The sequence below is a fragment of the Sceloporus occidentalis genome, unplaced genomic scaffold (genome assembly GCF_023333645.1).
Source record: "Sceloporus occidentalis isolate IW3139 unplaced genomic scaffold, rSceOcc1.0.p SCAF_11, whole genome shotgun sequence".
Taxonomy (NCBI): Eukaryota; Metazoa; Chordata; class Lepidosauria; order Squamata; family Phrynosomatidae; genus Sceloporus; species Sceloporus occidentalis.
The window spans coordinates 6,672,501-6,700,000 of record NW_028316991.1 but is presented as its reverse complement, the minus strand read 5'-3'; the positions used below and the strand labels follow the sequence as shown (position 1 = coordinate 6,700,000).

Genomic DNA, 27,500 nt, shown 5'->3' with positions numbered 1-27,500 from the left:
AATCCTACACTTAATTGATATAAATGTTATTATGGTATCTTTAGAGACAGGGGTTCTACGGAACAGATGTGATATTTCCACCCCAAATCATAGCCAATTACACTGATATTTACAGACTTTAGTTATTTATAGACTGGACATAGTCTGGACATTTAAACATGGAGGCTGTGGTCATCCATTGGGAAACTACGATGTCATCTGTCGTTTCCATACGCGTGTAGAAACAGAAAGAAAAAAGATATACTGGTGACTCACGGCTCCCCTCACCATTGGAGGGCCCTGGCTTTAATATTTCAGGTACTTATAATTCAATACATAATAAGTAAAGAAACTTTGATCCTTCCCGTAACATTGCATAGATGGCAATACATTAAATATAATTCATATGAGTCTGCAAATCAATATACAAGTACGCATAATGGCTACAAATCAGTGGCAGCACGTGTAAAGCAGGGGTTAATCTATTTTATCTATAATGTCATATTAGATTTTATGGATTTAATAAGGTATACATAAAAACGTCTTTGTATGCCAAACTTTGTATGAAAGTTTAAATCATCAACATCATCTGAAAGATATTAGTAAAAAAAAAATCCTACCCTTAAAGATTAAATTACCCTGCGAATATTCTATAACCACAGCGATGACATGACACGCAAGTCTTTCTCTTTCCTGTAACCACAGTCTCTGTATATGATAAGGTAATCTTAATCTGTTTATCAAACAAAGTTAGTGGAACATACCATGTATGAGGTATGCTTTATATACGATGCTACAGGAGACATATGGTTGCACAGCTAAGAAGAAAGACTACCCACAGCTAATAAGATTATCTAGTATTGGACTTAAACTAGTCCAGGGAACTAGACATAACTAAGAGTGAAAACATGTTAAATATGACAAGAATTCTCTCCATGGGTTAACAAAAGAATAGTGTCACATTCTGGTATCTATGGTAACAGATTAGTACTTTTAAAGGCACAAATTGTTTTTTTTTCTTAATGCTCCCCACCGACATACCTAACCCTAAACTACACCCCCCATAATCCCCCCAAACAACCACCAAAAAAAGGGCGAGAAATCATAGCTTGTCTTGTGACCACTGTGTCTTTGGCTTTGTCGCTGGTGCTTGCTACTTTTTACATGTTACATATACTTTTCACATGACATTCCACGCCATCATGAAAGACTTTAAAGCCCGCCATTTTTATAACGGCATACAATATCATGAAGTGGGTTTAAGTGCCCCAGTTTTGGTAATTAAAATGTCACCAATTCCTTCTCAACCATAAAAAGAACAATCCAGATACCTGATGTAAAATTATGATTATGCAATTTTTAAAAAAATGTTGCTAGAATTATTTCTCAATAAATATAGAGAGAAAGTTATGTTATTTTTAATAACAATAGTTGCAAAACTTCTTTAGTTTGTTTTTCGCAACAACAATCATATTATGACCTTGTGATTCAGGGGGTGATCCAAAAAGCAAATGTATTACGGTATAATTACTAGATTTGCATAAGGCTATAGATTTTTTTTTACAAAACTAATAAAAAATTGGTCTCAACAGCAAAACATTGCATGTCTAGATATCTTTTAGTGGGTAATAAAACATCTTCAATTTCTCCACACTAGCACCAAAAGTACAATTTATCATTGCAATATAAGGTAGACCCCAAATTCTCATAAAATAAAGATTAATTGCCCTTAGAAACGGTCAAAACCTGCATCAACTTTCTTCTTGCTTACTGTATTTGCTAGTTTGGCCTGAAATAAGAAAAGTAAAATAGGTCTTTCTAGCGAAGAAGGACATTACACAACCTCCTGGAGCATGAAGGGTTATCCTTCTTTTTTGTTGCCCTTCTGCACCAAACTTTGCAACAGCCCTGGATCTGAAAGAGCTGCTCTACCACCAAGCATATCAAGTGTGACTGCAATACTCACAGGCTAATGAACAATGCACAAAAACAAAAGCAACAGCAAGAGTTTTATTATCTGATCTTCCGTGCAACACAAAAAGTGCCTTTTCTGGTGCAGAGGAAGTGTCAGTAAGCCTGCAGGTGTGAGCTCCTTAAAAGAAAAGCCTTTGCCTAAATAGATTCTTTGACTGTCAGGGATTAGAGTCATGGAACCAGTAGTAACACACATCTTTTCCTTTAACTTACTGAATTTTCTCACGAGTTTGCAAGAGTTCACCCCATAAGGGGCTTTCTGAAGCCATTGAAATGTCTTAAGTTTTAATTAAGTTGGAGTTGTCAGAAGAAAGCTTTTTTGGCACAGAGTCAGGGTCATTAATTACTGCTATCATTGTTTCTTTCAGAAGAAAAGACTCCTCTGACTTGTTGGGTTACTAATACAGAATTTTCTATCCTGCAGGCCGCTTTCAATAGTGCCTCGTTTAGAAATGTACCAATTACCTTCATCTTTCCAAATTCAACATTAGCATTAATGTTCAGTATTATATCATGCAGACCTAAGGCTGGGTGCAGGGGAATGTATTGAACATAAAATGAATTGCCTACTGGCAGTTACGTAATTGTGTTTCTTTTAATTTTGTAGTGGAAACACACAATTTTTAAATAATAAAAAAAAAAAATAGAGCTTGATTGAATGCGGCTTGCAAGGCACCATTCTGGTACTCAAAGATTCCATGGCTTCTTACAGCAAAAATCCTTGTACAACCCCTGAATTTTATTGCATTATATCTAACGAAGAGAGGCAGGAAGTGACATGTTATATAGTAACAGAGGCAGGAAGTGACATGTTATATAATAACAGAGGCAGGAAGTGACATGTTATATAGTAACAGAGGCAGGAAGTGACATGTTATATAATAACAGAGGCAGGAAGTAAGATGTTATATAATAACAGAGGCAGGAAGTGACACGTTACAAGATCAACACTTCCCAAAGTTACCAGCCTCTATGACAGACATTTCACTAGATACCCCGCCAACACCACAGACATGTTCCATTGCCTGAATGAAAATATTATTTTATTTTTATTTTATTTTTTGAATATATAGCTCCCTTCGTACAGCTTTGCAGAATATGATGGTACTAAATAAATCAATAAATAACAAGTAATAATAATAATAAAGCGGCAATTTGTTAGGCCCATTCACTACTGATGTCAGTGCAGCTGTCTCACCATCAGAGGATCTTATTCTAAACAAAATGTCACAGGATGTTTTTTCAAATAAACTTAAATAAACGTAATTTTTTAAATAAACTTAATGCCTAAACTGATAATATTCAATATTCTAATGCCAGATGACATAAGTATTTATATAAAACATAGCATGATTGTGTATACATGTGCCTAACTAACATTTTAATTGAATAAATTATTGTTTTTAATAAAAACACAGGCAAAATAACATTTGTACATGTCTTGACTCAGTATCCTTGATTTATGTGGCACATTTTACCATTAGGAGTCTCACAGCAAGTGGCTTCATACACACTTTCAAATGTACTTGGCATGACATAAATTACTATGACACTCTTTAGGGATTCAGGTTCAGAAATGTTTCAGGCACAAAGTTTGTGCTATTTAAAAAAGAAAATTCATTTTCTCTACTGCCAGTATTGCTTAAAATATACTTGTCATACGGTCAAACTAATGCTGATAGTATGCTGTGGTTTTGCATGGTGCAATCAGAATAATGGAGTAACTGCTTAATTATAGGAATTCCAAGGCTGGATTAACATAGTGGCTGATGAACCCCATCAACCCAATAGTAGCCATATTATGGTTTATAAGGGTTTATTAAGCTTCTCCTCTGCCGCCTATGGCCTCCTAGAAAATGGCCCACATGTCTTGACTGCCTTAAGGAAAATTTAGCCCTGACTACTGTAAATATCATACTATAGATTTATGCACAACTTTTTGGACAGTCTTGCCTTAAAACAGTTCCCCTTTAACGCTATTTAAGATGATGCTTACTCGGTACCTCACTCTGGATATTGTGTAACATTTTTAGGTATGCATCTTATGCCAAGTGAGCCAAGCACAGCCGTCCATAAGACAGACAATTTCTCAGACATGCACTTTGCAAACTTGACCCCAATTGTCAGTGTATTGGCTTGGTACATTGGTTCTGTACATACTAAAACCCATTACAATTCCAAGAGTGATGTAGGAAGAAAAAAATGGGGTGAGTTCTGTAAGTTTCCAGGTGGCTGAAGTCTGATCTCTTAGAATAATGGAGTGCTTGCATCTTTGATAGTTAATTGTGCTGGATTACTGTTTGGCAAAGAACCAAGTGACTGGCCTCGGGACAGATCATTTTATTTAACAGTTCATCACAAGCCCCTCAACCCCCCCACATACACACACCATACGCACACATGCCAGTAAGCAGAGATCAGTGTCTCTTAACCCTTCAAATGTCAAAGGGTTGTCCTTCACTCCGTAGAGGAATGTATTACCCATCCCTCCTGGCCCTCAAAGGGTTGATATCTGAAAATAGCTAGAAACCGAGTTTGTGTTTATTCAGTTGAGCTGCCAAGGTGACTGCTGATTACAAAGGACGCGCACCAAAGTATATTAATTTCATAGCTGTGAATAATGAAAACACAAGGCGTGGAGTCATCAATTTAGCAATACCGGCAAGACTACTTGTAAACTACATATCGACTTTGGTGTTAGCTTATTCTGAAATATTCTTTTTATGTTTATAGAAGTACAGAACATTGAAGGTTCTAAAAACACATTGTATCTATCTGCATTATGTCATCTCATGTTAGATTACTTCTGCTTGTTGGATTGAAAGATTGTGCCTTTGATGATGTCATATGGGTGATTAGTCTAATTGTTTGCAAGCTCACAGCCCTTTCATTAATAAGCTCATCAGATATGAAGCAAGGTATCAGAGAACAGTTAGTGGAAATTTACAGAACTTTAATCTATCTACACCCCCCTCCAAGCTCCTCCGCCATACACCAAAATCTTTTCCATTTACTACCATCGGTACAATATGAAAAAACTTTAAAGTTCAAAGTACATTTTAATGAAATTATCTTATGTGACAAGAAAAATGTGTACTCTAAGAATTTCAATATGTTTGGCTTTAATATCTCCAACTTTCATCTGGAGAGGTACCACTGTATTGGTAGAAAGCAGATGTGGTGTCTTCCTTCAAAAACAGAACAAAGTCTCAATCTGAAAATTATAGATCAGCAATTTTAACTACTGTAGTAAGTTACTCTAAAGGCTACTAAGAAACATATTTTAAACGACAATGGGATTTCATTAGAAAAGCCTAGGAATGGTCAGTAGAACAATCTGTGGTCTTTAAAGGATGGAATTGCAAACTATAAAATTTAAATTAAATTAATAAGTTACAAATAAAATGGGCCGTTGTATAAACATATCAGTTAAATTACTGATATGAAATAAAAAGGTAGAGATAGACACACATGGAAATGAGACAATTGATTTTTATGTCACATAATGTTGTTACAACATGTCTGCACATGACACGACTCCACAAATAAAAATGTTTAAAAACGTAACAACATAGTATTGTTATATTTTTCTTTGTTCTATGCTTAAGTGGACAGTACCAAAGTATACGGGACTTCTAAGGAAATGCAGCCAATTTTGTAGCCCTCAGTATTGCAATGTTAATTTTATTATAAGCTCCATATATCCTGGTATATTAATAAAGAGTGCTTTAAAACGTTTATATTCCAAACCCGCAGTATATTTAGATCTACACCTACCTAGTGTTGGAAGTCCACTTTAGTAGCTTTGCACTCTTAGCGTAGTTGTGTTGATGGATACAAGGAGATTGTTTTGCCTTCAAACTAAGGGATATATTGCACTCTCTACAAGGTAAAGTACTTTTAAGCTAAGTTTTTGTAAGGGCAATCCCAAAGGGACTATTTGTGTCAAATGGTTATGTTTTCTTTATCCCTTTGTTACTAGGGGACCAAGTGCCACAGTATTTCAAGTCAAAGTGAGTATCTATAGCAAAGTTAAACCTGAAGCCAATAAATAATAATGACTTTTTAGGTGTAGCCTAGGTAGGATACTTGTAAGTATCTTCACTAACTGTTGATCAATGACCCCGTCGCTTTCAATACCAAGTTAACGTGTACAATAAAAATGTTACAATTCATAGTCTTGCATTTTAGTGCATAACAGTGAATTTCCTTATCATGGATTATCCTTAACTGATAATTAAGTACAAAACAGTTTAAGAGATGGAACGAGATACTGTTACAGTGACATAATAATGAGGTACTCAGTCTATTTTAGATATAAATATATATATATATATATATATATATATATATATATATATATATTAAACCCATGAAAGTGATTTCTTGTACAATGTCACACACATATATTTATTTTGGGGAAAAAACATACAGCTAATCACATATTCATCAAATTAATTAAATAAAACATACATTTACCCAATTCTTTATGGAACTGGCAGAGTCAAGCCCTCTGACATTTTCCCAGTTGTTACCTATTACATGAGTTCCATGTTTTATTTAGAAGGAATTAACTGAAAGTGTTTCATTTCAATATGTGTTTTCTTTCATCCTAAATATTTATTGGTGCTTAATATCTACCCTTACAACCAATCATAGCATAGTATTCCCTGTGCAACCTTCTAAATCCTCCCTGAGTCTCGAGTTACATTCCGATGGACCTCCACTGATAGACCTGCTAACTAATTGGCAGGAACACAGGTCTGCTGTGTATCTTTAGAGAAACCTGTGTAGTGAAATACTTTATAACACATGTTCTGTAGACTTTATAGCTATACAGAGGTTTTCATCTTAGTTCTTGGATTACCAACTTTAATAAAAAAAAAGACTAATTTATTTTTTTAAGTATTTTAAACATACACTAACATTATTTGGCTTTTGTCCAAATAAAAAAATACCATCGAAACACATGTTACCAGTAACCACTATTGAGCCTGCAGAAAAAATGTAATACTAACCTTTTGGCAACGAAACACTGCCATATTGTCGGGGATTCATAGCAGAAAGGTATAACTTTCCTCAAATATACATGAAGTTCTATTCATTAATGATTTATTTTACAATTAATAAATAGCTTTCTTGTATCCAGAAAGTTGCTGCCAAGCCGAGGCAAAGTTATGGGGCATATATCAGACCTTGAAAAACCTATGATACCTTTTAGACGAAAAAACTGTTTTTCTTTTTTCCACTTTGTCTTTTTTTAACCAAAAAATAACTCAAGATAACTCACATGATGATTTATGCAAAATAAATTATATTAGATTTGCTATGGTTACTGGCATGATTGACAGATGAAAAGCGCCATGGATTCCATTAAAAAGATATGTGTTGGGTTAAAATAGTTTTGATGACCATCTTTTTTGTTATTACAATTTCAACTATTGATGGGAACCTTAACCCAAGAATATTTGGAGAGACAAGGATTGGAGACTTTTATGGAAAGAATGGTAAGGAAGCCTTCACAACTAGAAGATCCAAGGTGGAGAGCTACTTGTCTTGATGGTAGGTGCTAAGCAGACCTTCTGAGAAACACTAACCACCATGATCTGTCCTTTCCAAGTATTCACTAACTACCAAAAACACGTTATACCACTTTTTGATTCCAAGTGATGTACCTTGTGTCTTTAGACATGTCCATGCATAAGTGTATTTTACTATGCTTGTTATGCTGATGATGGCTTTTGTCATGTCTGAATCTTTCACTAGCTACCAGAATAACTCTCAATCTTCACGAGCCACTAAAATTGAACTCGCTTATAGTCTTCATTCAACAGTCTATTTTCACAGAATTTTGGTTTAAAGCCACAAACTAAACTCGGTAGGCGGAATCAAAGAACAGATTGAACCAAGTTACATAGTTACTCATTTTTATTTAAGGAACAACATAGATTAGCAGAAAAGCTACAGTATATATTTATTGGCAGTTTTGACTTTAAAAGCTAAATGTTCTCTGTCTTTTCTGCCATTGACACCAAAGTATTTTTTGTAACATTTAATTCCATTATCTACTTAGTAAGTGCCTGCGAATTTAAGGATAGGAAAAGCATGCCTTAAAACATCACAATTACTAATACAGACCATACAGCTGGCAACCCTGGGGCTAAAATATTATGATGCTGTGTGTGAAACCAAGCAATTTCCTTAGAATCTATGCAATGCAAAAAGATTAATTATACAACATTATATATGTAGATATACAGGGTGAATTAAATTTACAATCTACCAACATCATTTCTAAGACTGTTTTTGATTGAAAAAGCTGGAGGGAACACTACATTCTGTACCTGCAAGACCAGCTAGATAAATGAGCTAAGACTGCAATTATTCAGTGGAAAACATTTTTGAATTCTACCTTTTTAATTAAGTCTAAAATGTTTCACGCAGATGTATACTATGTTTCTCTATTATAGCAAGAACCAAATGCATCTGGAAAAATTAATTATGGATTTATTTGGTAACATGAGAAAATTTTGCTTAAAGCAACAACAAAAAAAAATCGGAACTTAAATAAAATTCATGTTTAAGTAATTTTCTTTACAAAATACAGTCCTCATACATTTCTCCATAATTACAGTGCTTCTACAAACTACAGCCATTATTAGAACAAACTATGAGATCAATCAATCCTAGTAATGTATCAGATCTACTACAGCGGGACTACTTTGCTTCTTATATTATCCAAATATAAGGTATATTTTAAAAAAAAAGTGATCTTGCATTTTTTTGTTGTGTTTTAAAGGTAACAAAATTGGGGTTACTACTCGTTCGACTTAAAATTAAAACATTTTTAAAGAACTTTTATTTTATTTTGTAAAATAAACAGAGGTGCTAATACAAAAATGATGCCTAGCACTGCACCCATAGATCACATCAAAGTTTGGGATAGGCAGTAGTCAAAGCAGATAGATTAGATACACTGAATGGTTCTTATCTGATGCTAAATTCTATATTTCTATGAACTGTTCTGAGTTTTTAAAGCCCCTGTCTATCTTTGCTATATTTGTGTCTGCCTGTGTAACTCTCTTAGTCACTAAGATGAAACAATTGATACCTAGTCTCTTGTAAAATGTAACATTATAACCAAATATTTGAATTTAGAAAGTGTAAGAAGTTATGATCAGGCCACAAAAAATGTGAGTAGCCTGCACCCAGTGCTTTTATTGAAAGGAATCCTAATCGAGTGCATGTTCTAACGGAAAATAAAATTTAAAAGATCACACAGAGGAAATCTACTGGCAGTTATAATAATAATATTCGGCCTGAGGACTAAAGGATATATTACTTTATTAAGCAGGATTGCAAATACTGTTTTAACTTGTGCTGTTTAATCATAGATAAAAACATTGGTTAAGTCCTCACTGTAAACTGCCAGACTTTCTTCCCTTGGTATATTGAGTAACACAGTTTGATGTATTCAAGGGTTAATAGAGTGCAATCTCTATGCCAAAGGACATTAGATAAAGGTACAACAAACGTAAAAAAAAAAATGCCACCTTCCTTTACATGCTAACTGTTCTGGTGATATGTGTTTTCTATTAGAGATCTTAGGTGCCACCACAAAGATATCAATCTATCTCTTAGGTGCCACCACAAAGATTTCAATCTACATCTTCGGTGCCACCACAAAGATGTCCACCTACCTCTTAGGTGACACCACAAAGATGTCAACTTACCCCTTAGGTGCCATCACAAGCACTTCAAAACCCTGTCATCGTTGACACTGGTCAATTAGGAATGGTGAAGTATAGCTTTAAAATGCTGCTTCTACCATACTCAAGACTAACATTGGCTTCCATATAAGAAAAAGATAATTTAATACAATAATATGTTTGTTTTATCAGTTTCCACATACATTTCAAGAAATAAATAATTACTACTCTACTAATCTAAAACAAGGATAAACAACAATTAAGAGAATGCCCATTGCTAAATTACTGAAGCATTGCACATTGAGCTAGATGAACCGATTAATAAAGAAAAGCAGTCATAGTAGTTTTGTAACCAAAAAACCCCGTAATTGAGTGGGCACTATCCCCGATGGGAAAGTTATTAAAAAATTATGAAAATGCAAGAATGTATCAATTTTACCAACACCATCCATTACGTAATGCGGTTGAACTATTAATTTGTTAAAACATTGGGAGTTACTTTCCTAATCATGTGAAACATTAATTTACATATTTAATAATGACATTAGTCTAAAAGTGTCATAAAGTAAAAACTCTATCTAGTAAATTATGTTTTAATCCCTATTGGATAAACATTTATTCTCTAAAACGTAAGGATAAAGATTTTTAATGGTATTTTGCTGTGGGATTCAAATAAGGAAATAAGGCAAGGATGAGTTCTCATCATCTTAAAACTAAATTACTGAGATTAAAATATGTAAACACAAAATGAATGTATTCCATTTGCATATTATATTTCGCTCTTAAAGTTGATATGGAAGATTATGGGTCAGCATTTAATCCTCGCTATCCTAATCCCTAACGTTACAAAGACGACCATGAGTGCATGTCTGCTGCACTAAATTACCTAGAAAGAAAGCAAATTCCGGATGAAAAGAGAAGCATATTTATATTATAGTGATTTAAAATCTGTCGCCTAAACACGTCTTCCCCCTGCTATGCATTGACCTAAATTGCTCACTAAAAGCTCCCATGTCTGCAAATAAGCAGCTAACACTTTGAGACAATCCAGAGATACTTCGCTTATGCAGAAACAATGCCAACAAATTTCCTGGCTACAGTAAACAATGTCTTGTTCATATTTCGCAGAACCTTAGTTGAAGCCTATAAAATGGGACCTCTCTTTCATGAAAATAGCTAATTGTTCAATGACTAATCTTAAAGGCTTGCGGGGGGGAAAAAAAGCATGGAAATGTTTGGTTAATAAATATAGTCTAAATTCCGACAGGAATTGGTTTTTTTTTGTTTCATCTTCTTTTAAAATGATGACATATAGCTATACACTTTAGTGATCGAGTTCACCCTTGAGAGGTTGGGGCAAAACAGTAGAACGGGAAATACATTTCCTATGAATGCCAGCATTTAACTCACTAAGCATCATGGGCAAAACTGTGGAACTTTCTAAATGAGTTAACCCTGAGAATCATGAAATATTAACCTTTTAATAGCCGCCAGATGTTTTAAGAAAATGCTGCTAATACCTGAAAACATCATTTTTGAAAACCTTTTTGAGCCACCTGCATTCAAGTAGGGATTTCAACCATGACATACTGCTGGTAAAGTCACTAGATCATGAGATCTGTGTAGAACATGAACGTCTCAGCTTCAGACTCTGTGACCCCGAGATTCTGGCCCTTCACCCTGAGACTCAGGGGCAAACACTGGGAGTATCCAGGTACTAGCATAACGGTAGCATAATATATAATCTATACATTGTGCTAGCGGAATTAGTAGAGCAAGGGAGCACATGAGTTTTAATATTTTTTTTACCACAAATCAACCTATTATTGTTAATTGGAAAGTAAAATATTAATCGTGTTGTACACGTGGTAAGAATATAGAGAGAGAGATCTAAACTCTATACCTCCAAAGTTGTGGTGATTGGTCCACATGAAATGTGTCGGGTTTACGTAAGTGAAAACTAATTTGTAAATGAGCATCTAGAGTTAAAAATCTGGCTTAACTCGTTAAGAATATATAGTGTATGATATATATATATATTACAGAGAGCAGGCATATATCTAAACGCCTTTAATCATTTTTGTTTGTGAATATAAGAGCAAACATTTCAGAAAACTGGGCTTTATACAAAGCATGAAAAAGGGCCAATCCAGGACATTTATCTAGACAGACAATAGGCAACATCTGGCCACATCAACTGCTACAGACTATAACTCCCATCATAATCAACCAGAACCTGCGTGTGCATGGCAAGGATTGAAGTCCAAAGCTGTCTAGGATGAGCACGTCCATAGATTTGTGTATGTCTTATGTCACTTAGCCAGTTAACCGTCAGAGCACCTTAATTTGATTTGGATGTTTAATGTAATAGCTTTTTCTGAATGAAACATCCGATTTTAATTTGAAGGGCAGTATCCAAATAACATGTTGTTTAGCTTTCCCTGATGAGCGTGTTTATGTCTTAGACCTTGTGCCAGGTATATCACAGTATGCGCTCATTTTATTGGAATGCAAAAGTTTAAATGTGGCTCTGGGTTCAGTTCACAGCTTCTAATTTTAGCTGGGTCACAATTAACGTGGAGGCACTGAAAGTGCTTTTTTTGCTTCTAGTTAGTCAATAATCCTAAAAACAAGCAATGCGCGGGTGGTGATGGCAAATGCATACTTAAGGCTTTTAATAGTGTATTTATACGTATAATAAGGAAGCTCTTAAAAAATATTTTTGAGCTGGGTTCTTTTTGTAAGACTGTATATATATATATATTTTTTTTAAATACTGAGTTTTAAGTGCGTGTTTTTAAGAACAGCAAAAATATTTTATATTTCTCCTAATCACACCTTAAGGTATTATTATTTGTAGTAGCATTTAGCGGTTTTATACGAAAATAAAATTTTATTTACCTAGCAGGTAAATAACCATTTAACTCTGTTCTCTCTACCACCATGCAGAAGCGTTAGGTGTGTGTTGCCCTCAGGACACAGCGATCAGCGGCCTTTGGGTATCTGAATTGTGTACACTTACAGGACAATGGAAATAATCAAGTAAAAGCAGATCGGTTCTGTTATTGATGGTTTAACTCTAGAAAACAAACAGTACAAATACAGACATTTATATTTCATTTAATAATGACAACTCTATTATCAAATTGTCATACGTGGATACTATTAGTAAATAAACACAATAAACATTTTACTTAGTTGACAGATATATTTGTAACGCCAACTAATACTATTAGGGACGGGGTGTGGCCAAATAGAGAAAGAAGAAGGTGACCCAGAGACCCAGGGAAGCAGTGCTTCCCCCGGAGGCTCCAGGTCAAACCCAGATAGTTCCCAGGAATTCTGATTAAAATATTTCAACTGTCAAAATCTTTAAATGGCCAGTGTCTATTCTCTGGCCATCTATGTCTTTTTGTCATTATTGTATGTATTTAATTAATTTACTTTTGACTTTCACTGTGAATGATGAGAGTTGTTATCATTCAACAGCTGCATTTGCCCACCTAATTTCTAAATACGCATGAGCATCTAAATTGCCATGGGTGACATCACTTTCTTAAAAGATCCATGTTTATGCAGCCATTGACCATTCTAAGAACCACATTGTTTCAGAAGAATAGGTTTAGTTAGTCTGAATGCCACCGTCTACTCTACATACCACTGGTTGCTTTGAAGATTACTTTAATTTTCCTTCTTTTGTTCTTGGTGAAAATACTGAAGAAAATCACCAATCTCAGGAATGTAACAGAATAAAATAATGCAATATTTAAAGTTTTTGCTAAATGTCTTCCAAACCACAGTCTAAAAAATGTTAACTGGAACGGCACATTCTTTCTTAGGTCCTAGAACAATAAGTAAGGTTAAACTTCCATAGTGATTTTTTTCATGCTTCAAACCTTCAAACAATAAACAATAATGACTCAAAATGGTAATTAGATAATAGACCCAGGTGTTCAATTCAGCCAGCCAGTACAGGCGGAATTCCTCGAAAACAATAAACAATATTATATGGTTCGGCTCATTCTATAGATATTATCAAACGCTGTTCTAGACAGCGCAATGGCTGCAATTAGTATTTCCTGGATATTATGATTGCGTGCTGAAATAATTTGAGTCACAGGATTTAGATTTAAAACTCCATGGTAACAACTTGTTTTGTACTAACTTTTCATACAATTCTGGAATTTTTTAAATTAGCACACCATTCATAAGGTTAATCATGCTGCAATCATCTAATATCTGCCTCACCTATTTACAATAAAGCTATTTTTAAAGCTTGTTGGTATTTGGACACCATTTGGCCATTTTTTGTATAAATTCTTCAAGTTCTGTGCAGAAGTTGAATGTGCATAAAAGGGTTTAATTGTGGTCGTGAGCACAAGGATTCTGGTTTATATCAGGCTTCCTTTGAGTATCAGATAGACCGAATGTCCCCTTCTGACCATGAAAACACAAATTAAATAAGTGCAAAGTGAATTACAGAGCAGACGTTTTCTTCATAATGCTTGAGGAGTGACAAAACCACAGACAAAGAAAAACAGACATTTAAAATGTACTGCTTATGTTCTGAGTATTATTTAGCACTCTCCAGAAGCTTAAGAGACAGCTAAAGAATGGAATTGTTTACTCCCAGATACAAGGAATTTTCAAACTCCCCCATGCTGGTTTTTGATCACCGGGGAGAGCAAAGCAAGGACAGACACATTTAAATGGAGAGACCACAGGAGAAAGAAAGAGAAAGCGAGAGAGAGGGAGAGAGAGGGAGAGAGAGCGAGAGAAAAAGTGATGGAAAGAGACACTCAAGAGATTTTCAACCAGCCTGATATATGACAATTTTACAGAAATTAAAACCATCCACTACAAGAAATGGGCTCTTTGAAATAATATATTTATACTAAATTACTTTTCACATTTACCTTTAATGGATCCTATTTTGCCATTGGCAAAGATTTGAAAGGGGGCCTTTAGAATAGAAAAAAAAGGCTGAATATAATTTCCATCATCCTATCTAGTCCTTTGTTACAAAGATTTTTAAATTACTATAAACATTAACCCTTCGGGGGCCTTTTAAATTGCATATGCTGTCTATAGCCCGTAATGTGTCCTTTTTCGACGGGTCTTTGTATTAGTTTGGGCATTTTCTATAGAAAATCCTACAGAGAGAGGTTTAACAGATGACAGTATATCATTATAATAACAGAAGAAAACACAACAAAATTAATTGAGAATAAATTGACCAGAACAAGGTGTGCACTGGTTATTGAGGTGTATTTTAAAGCTATAATTACCATTTTTGTTCCCCTTTTATTAACCCCTCTGACCTAAAATGAATGTGAAAAAATGTGAAAAATGTATGAACATTATTAGAGAATGCTTATTTTACTGTCTCTCTTGAAAATGTAATTAGTTTTCTATTAAAAGATAACCATTTAAATGCAAACGGTAAAACGTATCAGAGAAATTCCATAAACAACTTAGACCTCTGTAATTATTTATCTTTTGGATCCTACATTTAGGGGGTCAGAAGAACAATCCGATACAGGGTGACTTTACCCTCTTTTCCCCGCTACCCATGTCCCTTAAGGAAGCCACTACCCTAGAAGATGAAGAGCTCTGGGTATCCTACCCTGGTATTCTCCCAGGTATGAATAAATGACCTCTGTGACAACTACTTTGTAAATGTATACTTCTGAAGAACCCAAAAAGTATACCTAGATCTTCTGCAGTTTACATGCATGATAATGGCTTACAGGTATGTGTTCGTAAGCTACGAGATCTTATCTTATTTTCAAAGCCTTTTGTGGAGCCTCTGGACAAAAAAGTGAAAATTCATAAAGATAATCTTGAAGAAGTGAGTAGACGTTCTATCGGGTCTATTTCATAGCATTAGGGATTACTGCTAGAAGGCTGATCCTTCTGAGCCTGAGGGAGGTGGCCTATCTCCTGTTTGAAATCCTGGCCAGCAAAGAAACAGGAGGTTAAATGGGTGCCTTGCTCTGTAATCAAATATCACAGGCTCTACTTATCTATCCACTAAACAACAAACGTGGAAAATCAATTAGGAAGCAAATGGCTGCATTGCAAATATTTCTTCACAGAAAATGTCTTCTGTGACAATACATTAAATAATGCAGGCAGCATATTAAAATCCATATGGGAAAGATACATTTACAGTATAAAGGCCATCTGTGTTCTTCATAACAATAGTGTCTAGAGGAAATAGACATTACAATGTGTATTACAATGCGTATTACAAAATATAAAGTTTGTGGCTGGATCATACCATTTTCCGGGGTAATGGCTTTAGATCATAATTCACTTTCCTCCAATTTGTAAAGCAAATATATGGATCCCGGTTGGTTAGTTTCTATCATATAGGCACTTATTATCAACACATACAATTTTGGCATTTCAAGATAGGGTCCTATTGAACAATATTACCTGTATCTTAACAAGCCATGTAATGTGGACCTTATGCATGTTTTTTTGGAACAATCCAAGCTGTAAATGTGATTGAGATTCTACATGAAAACAAAACATTTTGGCTAATACTTATCTTATTTCCTATCAGGAGAGGCAATTAGCTCTTCTCAAATCATATCTACCTGTATAACTAAGTGGGCTGACCACCAAACACACGCATATACTGAAAAATAACTGGGTGTTAAATTAGTGTATGTTTGCCAGTGAAATTATTTGTTATCATTTTAGTAATTGGCCGGAAAACTGAATCTAATTAAGAGAAATGTTCTTTAATCCTTGTTACACCTTTTTTTAACTAATGAGGATTTTGTCTATGAAATGTACTCTGGTAGGTTTTTTTATGAAAAGGTTGTTTTAACTAACATTAGTTTTATTAATAATAGTCTGTTAAACAATGTGCATCATAATAGCATTATCATTTTCAGTTTATTTACTTGCATTATATTAACAATTATCGACTGTATTAACCCTTCAAGTTCTTCAAATGAGGGTTAACAGAACATTGGTCCAGAAGGTAGAGGGTTAAGACACAAACCGGATAAGCTTTACAGGGTTATTAAATGTGATCGAATTACTAGGGCAAAAAATGCATCAACTGCAAAAAATATATATTAATAATACTAGTCTAAACCAAATTTCTATAATTGGATTGTGCTTAAATATAAAGAAATATATATTATCTGTCTCATAATAGGAAATCTTAAATTATGTGTCAGTTTTAAGTAGCAGCCATTTAGCCGCACATCATTCTTTGTTCAGTTAGTTAAAATCCAGAGAGTGAGGGGAAAAGGCAGCCTTTTCTGATGCTCTTTGTCCTCAGCAGGAAGAATAGTCCTTTTGGTGGTCCTGACGCCCTACTTCTTTTTTCATACCTGTCATTTTAAATTGTCTTCATGGCCCATGCACACAGACTAACAGCTTGACCTGGTCAGGGAACTCGACCCCCATGGCAGGAAGATGAAGGGTTGGGGGGGTCTGATCTTATTTTCGCTCCAAGCAATATCATCCTCTACCAGCTTCAAACAAGCTGGAGATGATAGGTGTTTGACTGCCAACCATTGTCATGCTGCAGTTTGCACGCCCTGGGCTTAAATCATCAACAACATGGAGTCTCGGCATTAACAACAATCAAGCACTGACGGCATATGCTTGGTCCAAAGCAATTACAAACGAAAGCATATTAAAAATGCAAAGCACAGGGCAGCGGTTGTTTAGTGCAAACCTATGCTCTACACTGGGATGAATTTTTCATAAGCTCTCGTTAACAAATGGGATGTCTGCCAACCATAACTAAAAATACATTAATTATCCCTAGCGTGAAAGGGGCAAATGTTTCATGATGTTAACCTACAAGCATGCATGTATGCATCAAAACATGTTCCCCATACCTGTTTTGAACAAGAGCTTGTTAATAGCCCTTGGCTTTTCTAAGAAAAGTGCCTATTACATTAATATTACACTTCGACAATGGAATATGAATGTTTTCTGTTTTGATAATCAGTAGCACTGGTCTGTGTTATACAGCCTTCCAAAGAAATAACAGGGTCAGAAAAAGTCATACATCTGTCACTGGCGTGGCAAAGGTCATTCGGTAATCCCTGCGCCACCACATTGGACAACCTAAAGTTTACTTATGTGCGGATCTATCTGTTAAGGAACCCTCCCTGTGTGTGTGTTTGGTGAATGGAGGATTTGTTCTTACTACTGTTCCATATATAAACATGATGACTATGATAGTATATCCTTTTAACACCCTTTGTGGCTTATTAGCTATTCACATACAAATGCTAATACTTATGATCACCTCCTACAATACATACTGTACATAAGGCTGGGTGCCTTAAATAAATAATTTCATTTATGCCGCTTTAAATCTGGTCCCGTTAACCTATAAAGCATGCTCTTTTTGTAATTGCACCATCATGCCCTTTGTAATTTTGTCACAGTTGTGAAACCTTATTAAAAAAGGGTGCAATATTCCCTAACACATGGCCACATACACACAAAATAATACGCAACAAAGGACTATTTCTAATCTACTATTCATATTTTAACCCCTATTGGACAAGACTGAAACAGTGCAATTGGACATATTACACCCAAGTAAGAGCAACCATATTTACATTTTTAACCCAAGAATTGTACGTGAAGAACCCATAAACCCACAAGTTCTGGAATAACTTTAATACGTAACGACCGAAAAATGCTTGTTACTATTTAACTGTTTGATGCCAGAACTGAAAGGGTTATTGTACGGTTAGTAAGTATTCCTCATCGTAAGCAGTATCCAAGTGTTCTTTCGCTTTACAAACCATGTAATTGATGTTCCTATCCCGGTTCCCAGTTTTCTGTACCCACAGGCGCATCTACTGCATCTGTTTATAAACAGTTTCTGCGCCCAGGATTTATTTAAGAAAGCCACAGTTGAACTAGCTCAATGAGTTCAAGTTGACTTGTCTGCAGCTTTTTGTTTGTTTGAAAACTAATTTTCATGTAAAGTAAAACCAGATGTAGCAGAAGGAAAGTTCTCTTCCATTTTAATCTGCCCGATCGTATTTGTTCATTTTTTTTTTCCAACAGAGCGCCTACTATTCCCTGTTTTTAAGAGGGGATACAAAGATTATGATGTGCTAATGACACTTATTGCAAGTTAAGTGTATGCATGTGTAGCTAAAACTCAACATTTATAGATCAATAGTAACTAAAGCGTAGCAATTTCCAGCGACAGCATTATTGTGGGTAGCAGAAGGCCTCTTGTAAGTTTAACCCTTTAAGTGCTTTGCAAAGGACTACTGGCACTGGTGGTGAAAAAAAGTTAAAAATACGAGTTCGAGATAGGTAACAATATTTTATTGATTAAAGATCCACATTCATTAAAACCAAGTGCATTAAAATGAAGGTACGTTTAAGGTCAATGCTAAATGGGAAATTGGGTAATGCGAATAAAAAGATTGATTTTAGGTTTTTAAATGAGTTTTCTAGTTTTGTAATTTCTCCTAGACCCGCTATAAACTGCAGGCTTTTTAAAAAGTTCAACCATTTTTTCTTTAATAAAATTTATAGAGAGATGCCGTTTAAAAGCATGACTCCAAAATACTATAAAAACATTACACGTTTAGTTTCATATGATGTCCTTAGGACAACAACGTCTTCGTTCTTAAACTGTTCTTGAACCACAAATCTATTCTTACTCAGCAGTCTGGGGATTTCAGGGGATCTGTTGTGGCCAGCTATTTTTTGATCTAATCGTTTATGCTGTGATCAGAAAGCACGCTTTCCCTTCAATATCATTCACTTATTTTAACGTGCAGACTAGATGGGCCAAATGGTTCTTATCTGCCGTAGGATTCTATGCATCTATGTTTCTACTTACCCCTTTGAGTTCCAATGGTCTGAACACATCACAGATCGTTCACATTTTAAACCATTAACACTAATTTGCTTCTAGCACGTATACGAAGTACATTTATATTTGATGAATGAGACACAGGCTGGGGCATTGCAGTGCTCCCTTATTTTGAACTTTCAAACATTTGTGGTGCTACAATGTCTGTTTTACCCTCACGCTTCTATAAGAAAACCCACGGCGATACGCAGCTATTCCTGACAGTGCCTGGCGATATGCAAAACCACAACTGTGAAGCTCGAGTGATTTCAATGTCATCAGCCTCGTGTGATGAGGGTACATGATGAGCATCATACTCTAGCCTGCTTTTTATCTGGCCAATTTGTCTGGGGCTATAACTGACAGGTGTTCTTCATGGAACGTCTCTTTTTTTCCCGTCAAGCTGTTATGTTATTTATATATGCATTCTCAATGTACTCTCAATAAATAAGAGCACCCATTTTTACACTGTTTAACCCTTGAGAACATCTAATTAGGAACTTGGAAACACCAAGAGAATAATATCCATTGTTTTTATTCATAAGGTACTTAGTTAATATCCACCTCTCATTTTATATTCGCAATAGACTTTAGTGTTATTTATTTTAATTTTTTTGTTATTTTTATTATTTGCATTAAAGCACCACCCCAGACTGTGCTGCCCAACTCTTTAAAGTGAACAGCAATATTGTATAATATATTTTTACATAGACTGGGGCCACTTAAAGCCACATATGGACCCACTGTAGGGTGAAAACACCTGCCCTTGTTAATAATCATTTTAATATGAGATGGACAAATATATTCCCTAGTAATCTGAAAATAAATACTGAGGTAGGAAGAGTTTAAAAATCTGTTTTAGTTTCTACAAATGTAGGGTTTGAGCTTTCACTGTATCTTTAACGCTTATGTATACACCTTAGACCCGTTTTGTTAATGCATCACTAACAAATGTCACAGTTAAAAATATCCCTTAATGGTGATAAAAAATACCATCTGGCTTAAACACTGTTAAAAAAAATGAGTACACTGAATTAGTTGTAAATACGCTCTTCATGTGTTTTATCTCATAATCCCCTCTTACATCATAACAATTAAATGATGACAGGTAAGAATTAGATGATGACACGTAATAGAAAACATCACTGTTCTTGTGTAGTGCGTATGCAAGAAGTACATTTTAAGAACATAAGGTGTAAGAAATTAGCGATCGGAAAGTAATGAAAGGCAATGAAGGATTGACATTTTCTGACTTTTTTAGAAAATGCATGTTAAAATATCTAAAAATAGTTATATTATTGTTACCTTTTATTAACATAGTGCCTACAATTTACGCGCATACATTCAACGGGTATGGCAGAACAAGAATTCACAGACTAAGACAAACCGATGCATTAGGTAAAGCTTATAAATCTAGTTTCTTGAATAATGCTCTTACAGAAAGTTAAAAAAAAATTAATTTCCATAGTGGGGTATTTGTCTCAGAGTAGAAAGAAATACATTTTTGTTTATCTTTCCATTCAGGTTTCTTCATCTAAGCAAATTACTTGAATGCCATTAGGCAAAACAAGCTTGCGGTTCCTCCGACTTATTCCAATTTCCGCCAGCACAATGATTTTTATGCAAATAAAAGCTGTACAAATCTACTGACCTCTTTTACCATCATACTGGGACAATGACAGGTCAATAATTGGAACTTCACATATCAGGAATATTTCATTTTAAATCACAATACTGTCAGAGTCCTACTGGAATAAGTTAGAACATAAATGCCAAACTAATCAAAGTATCATTGCATTCTGTAAGGGCTACTGCAAATATTGGGATTGGATTGTTGATCCATTTTGACTCCTATTCTTTATTTTCTTGTCATGCTAGGTTCTTATTTTAAACTTTTGTGCTACCATCCATAACATGGATAACAAGAAAACCTGAGAAATTCTCCCCGAGGAAATGTAATATTCAAAATCTACCTAAAGACTACATACATTGTCTCATGTAGAGATGATGGCAACAAACTGCATTTGCTTGCCCCATCGCATATATGCAAATAGCCCTATATCAGCTCGACAGATGAGAGATGACTTGGTCACGCTGGTGACAGATGTAAGAGTAGAAAAGTGCAATTAACCAAATGCATGGTTATCTTTCATATAAAGGAAAAAACGGTGATCATCAAACTTGCAAAATTGAAGCCAAGAACAAGACCCCATCTGAATGACAGATGCTGCGTAGAATTTACATGTCTTGCATCAAATACAGGCTACCAAGCTGACCATGAAAATTGCTGGCCTCAAATGACCCGAGATTAGACCATCAATCAATCCTGTAAAACACAGTCAACGACTAGCCTGTAATGCACTGTTTGCTGTATTGCTTAATGTGTGTGATTAGGTTTCGCCTATGTGGACATCCCTGACTAATTGGAGCTTGAGAACAATAACAATATAGCATGTATAATATATATTCCCTATTGTTTGCCTCGACTGACCCAGGCCGTAGTGAAATGGTTTACCCTAATATTGTGTTATAGGATTTCAATGGACAATAGCAAAACAATAAAAGTGATCAAATGTTTGTAGGGTGCTAAGATTTGCCCTTGGGTCTCATTGTTTTAATAAGAATCTTGGGGCCTCGAGCTAAAATGGATAGATTCTCACGCTGCCTCCAATACAAAATCAATGCAGCATAATTTCAGCGAGGAAATATTATTAGGTTAACATTTAACGAGTCTGAAGCAGGGCCGGCCCGGGGAAGTTGCCCCAGAACTTTAAGGCCAGCAGTCGCACATTAAAGTACCGGATTTGCAGAGCGAGCTCGCCATCTTAAACTTAATTAGAGAATTCATGCATTTGTCTGTTTGTCTATCTACCCCATTCAGACCACCATCTCTTCCAATAAAGAAAAGCTATTCAAAGAAAGCACATTCCTAAGCAGGATTTCTGGCTGATTAAGGTTCTATGTTACTATTAAGACAAAAAAAAAAATCCAACGTGAATACAGTATTGTTTGCTTCATCATTGCTAACAGACATGGGGTATTCAGGTATTTAGGCCCATATGGAAAGGCTATCAGCTCTGAGCTTCTGGGTTCCATGCCAAGAAAACATATCCACATGTCTTCTACCTCTAAACATAAAAGCAAAAGGTGTTGTTCTGGTCAAATACAGAAATATTTTTTACTAGCATACGTCTAACGTTTAAACTGCCCCATACTGCCAAAGGCATTAAAACGCCATCTGTGAAACAGATTTTTTATTAAAAAGATCAGTTTAGCATTAAGCATCTGGGAAGATGAGGCTTTTCAGTTGACCTTTCACCTTCCACCTACATTAACCCCTTTTTCTCTTTACATTCAGTAAACTACATTCAGGTTACTTGGTTTGCATTATAAATTTCCAGCACAGAATAACATGTGGGACCCTTCTCTCGCCTTACATACATGTTATTGGTTTCATTATATATTCACATATCCCTTATAATGAAAATTCCGTGTACTGGAAACAATTGCATCCAACTGACTTCTAAGTAAATGCAAATCTCTCAGGACCAGGTTTTATGGGTGTCTCTTTTCTGAGAAAGGTGTCTCAGTGACCTCCTTAAGAAGGAGTAAGGATCTTGGTAAGATCTGTCTTATTATTGCTTCCTAAGGATTACAGTTGGAGATAAACCATTACAGCCTTGGCTTCCAAAACTGCTTGCAAAGGAATCGAACAGGAAGCGCTCCAGCAAATTCTGGCTACCGAGGGGTTAAGCTTCCAACTAGACATGCATGACTACAAATATTTCCTGGAATGCGGAATAGGGTTAATGCATTTACTTTGTTTCCAATAAAAACAGATATTTTATTGAGCTCCAAAATTAAATTCCTGCTGTTGTCCTAATTGGACACTTTTTTTTTGTTTTGCAGTACCAAAAATTCACTAGCCATTTAACATGTACAAAAGGGCAAACTTATTATTTTTCTTGGAAATTCTGTTAGTTGCTAGGGAATTTCTTCTGTTTTCTACATGCTAGCTGAATTACTCAGTATCCATTCAAGTATACAGCAAATGGATTGCGGAGTCTTCAGAGATGCAATTTTGAAATGCAAAGGTTGTACATTTTAAATTCAAAACACTTAACCCTTCATCAGTCGAAGTCGTAATCATGTTTTTCCAATAATTATTTAGACCGTAGAATAAATGTTTTTCTTAAAAAAAAAAATTTCAAATATATATATATAGATTTCATTTTTTTTAAAGATTTTGTTTTAAATTTCATAATCTTGTCCATATTGAAATACCAAAAAAAAACCTTTAATGGGGCAGGGGTGAGTGGACAAGGTGTTTTCTCAAAGGTCTTTATTGACTAGAGGAATTAAAAAATCATATAATTCGTGATTCCAAATCTTCTTAATGCTACAGAAGAATACCTTTTAAACAATCAATGGTTAAATTTAGAACGTGTGCGTGATAAACTATTGTTTGGCAGCTTAATCAAAGGTGACATTTAGGTAAAGTGTATAAGTTAAAATAACTTAAATATTTTTTTAGCTCCCCCTACACGTCTTCTCAGATTACCGGACTGTGGGCAGAGGAGACTAAACCAGCTCTGAAAGCACACTCCTAAAGAGCCTGAAACCGGGTATTTTTAAGGATATTCCTCACGTTTTACTGGGGATTTTTTGCTGGCTGCTGGAATTTTATAATTTTTTTTAAATGATACATTTTCTATATATATAAATTGTGCATTTTTCCTATAAACAGAAATAAAATAAAAAAAGACAAAGGATCAGGGTAAAGCACTATAATATAATGACATATCCATCAAGATGCAGGCACGCTATATCTCCCAAATTATCGTTGAACTACAACTCTCAGAATCCCCAACCAGATGTTAAGAGGTGGAGATCCAGGTGTCCTAGAATGGTTTCATTGCATATATATACATATATATATATATATATATATATATATATATATATGCTTTTCCTGGAACACGGAACTTCTAAATTAAGGGGTTCAGGCCACTTTAACTATTGAATGTCTCCACACCAACTGTATAAGCTGTTTTATATCTATTTATCACTATATTTATTATAATGTAATGAATATTTAATGCATATAGTCACTAAATCCAATACCTTATTTTTACAATTGTTTTGGATGCCCTCTGCAGCCTGACCACCCTACTGCCCAGATTCTAAAAGAACTGCATGACTGATATCATTGAATATTGATTGATCGCAGGCGTTGTTGTGCTTGGTGTATAGTCCGGTGTTAAGCAGCTGTTAACAGTAAAACTGACAGCAAATCATTCTTTTGCATTGAATAGTGTCTAAGGAAAGCTCGTATGACCATACACAGTCACAGAAAAGCTTTACTGCACGCTCTCCACGGATATATAACATCACAAATAGATGTGTGTATTAAAGGCGATAATGGTAAATAATAATATTAAAAACAATACTTTGGGCATATCTGGTGGCCTTACTAATTCAGCTATCAGACAATAAATGCAAAAATATATAACTTGACATTTTGACTATTACTGGTTTGGAAAAATGTGTGTATATATATATATATATATATATATATATATATATATGTAAGTATATATATATAAACACATATATTTGTATATATATATATATATATATATATATATATTATGACAAGGCACACAGCATATGTATTATATACAAGCATGTGTTATGTAAATAGCACCTGGACCTTGATGTGCATTAGCAAGTTTATCGCTAAGTGGTTAATAAGACACGCCCCCACTATTAGTCCCAACCCCAAAAGAGACACCTCCCCTTTCTTACCTTATATAGTCGCAAAGCCGCCTCGTGCCTGTGATTGGTGGTATGTAAGCGTAATTTATCCACACTGTTGGTGTAGTAATCGCAGGAGTTACATTTTAGGTGCACGGGATTGCCAATTGCAATACACTTCAGCCTCCACTCGTTGGTTTTGCCCCCTTCTTTAATATGCGCCACCAGCTGATACTTCTGCATGTGTTTATCAGTTTTGCAGTGGAGCTGGAAGTTGGCTTTCAGCTGGGTGTTGTAGTTGCAAAGCTTGCACTGGTAAATGTCTCCAATTACAGCTCTCCATTCGTCTTCAGGGAGAGAGCGTTCACTGCTCACATGCATGTTCAAGGCCTCCAGACTGTCAGAGGTGAATTTGTTGCATACAGCACACTGGAACAGCTTGAGCGCCGGATCGCTGATGTAAGGTGACAGCTCTCCTGCAGTAAGGAGGGACAGGTCATCACCCATTAGCTGACCACTGGCAAGCCGGATTTCTGGAGGCAGCTCATTATTTACTACAGGGGAAAAAAAAAGAGAAAAAAATTAAACGGGGAACTGAGAACAGAGAGAAAAGCATACACAATGGGATCCGTAAAATAAAGCCTCAACCAGGAGTTTTCTTTCTCCGGAGCTTAAACTATAAAAAGCTGTAATAGGATTGAATCAGGATCAATTACAATCATCCCTTTCAACTTCTAAATTCCCTCATCAGATAGCTTTAATTACTCCTACTGGGCATGATGTCATTCAGGAATTTGTATTTTCAAAGGCAAGCGTGGTGATCAATAAAATAACAAAACACCAATGGGTTTTGCAACTTAGCTTAGATTAATTTGCAAGACACTAATTGTAGGTGCGCTAATGAGTAATGTACTGAAATATACACATACATGATGGATCACATGAACATTCTGCAGTTAACTCTATGATATAATTACTAGATACACATGTTAGGACTTGAACTTACTGCTGTTCATGAATTAAAAAAGCGAAATGTCAGAAAAGTAAGCATTCTATAAATTCTAACAGTATAATATGGATTCATACAAATGCATCAAAAGGGAGTTTTCCCCTGGAAAATATACAGACTAAGAGATGCTAATATTGAGCTTACCAATGGTGAATATTAAACTCGTTATAACACCTTACTTAATAACTATGTTATGTTTTATCCTATACTTGTAGAATTGATATATTTGAGCAAGGCTTTAATTAGTGGGACATTGACCACTAAACCAATGAGTACAACTGGTGGAGACTCGAAGATAGCAGTTTGTACATAAGGCGACTGAGAATTGTATTACATTTACAGTGCTGTACATCCTTTGGCATATAAAGGGTTAATATTTAATGGCCCAACTCCATGATCATCCTTGAATTATTGATAAAGTGTTAATTGGATTGCTTGTTTTGAAAAAATGCTCTAAGAATTTCATATGCTCAACATTTTTGGTTGCTGCACTATATGTTTCTAAAGGTATTTGAATATATATATATATATATATACCCAATAGCACTTATTTTCAAAAATACATATTAAATTTAAGCTTCTGAAATTATTCAAAAACTCTAAACTCTGTTTGCCATTCAAGGAACACTATCATATGCTGAACATGTCAATTTGTTTTATGTCATTGTTACAAAACACATACAGTGGTTTTTGGTGTCACACCCCCATGTTTTAAACATTTAGGCTTAGCCACGATGAGTTTGCATAAAACAATTTATAGTTGAGAGACTACTCACACCTCTGCTACGGTCGGTCCAAACCTCCCCAGGTCAAGACCAGTGTTCCCTCTAAGCTGTGCGCTCGTACATAGCATTTTTAGAGAGCGCACATGTCCAAAAATTGTGCGCACAACAGTTTTTCCCAATAATAAAAAATATATATTATTTTTTTTTAATACTTTATGAGGCGCGGATATTGTGCGCACAAAATTTTGGCTCTGGGAAAATTTTTGCACAAGAGAAATTTTCTGCGCACGCCACCTAAGAAAAATTAGATGGAACATTGGTCAAGACATACCCCACAGGTTTAGAATATTAGGCATTAGGATACTTACCAAGTCCTGGTGCTAGAGCTGCAGCTGTTGCAGGGTCAAGCTGGAATGGGTTAATCAACATCTGAGGGTCAGCCGGGCTCTCCAGTTTCATCCCAGTCAGGCCTATATTTT

The 27,500-nt window shown here is 35.2% G+C and overlaps 1 protein-coding gene across 2 annotated transcripts in view; it reads right to left on the bottom strand.

Moving 5' to 3' along the window:
- LOC149305489 (zinc finger homeobox protein 4-like) overlaps positions 1 to 27,500 on the bottom strand; it is an 84,593-nt gene that overhangs the window by 54,629 nt on the left and 2,464 nt on the right. For both annotated transcript variants that reach the window (XM_089477327.1, XM_089477328.1), the window contains exons 1-2: positions 27,390 to 27,500; positions 25,339 to 25,841 (exon numbers count right to left, since the gene is read on the bottom strand). The exon at positions 27,390 to 27,500 is cut by the window's right edge and continues 2,464 nt beyond it. In XM_089477327.1, the coding sequence (XP_089333453.1) occupies positions 25,339 to 25,841; positions 27,390 to 27,500 (614 nt within the window). The remainder of the gene's footprint in view (positions 1 to 25,338; positions 25,842 to 27,389) is intronic.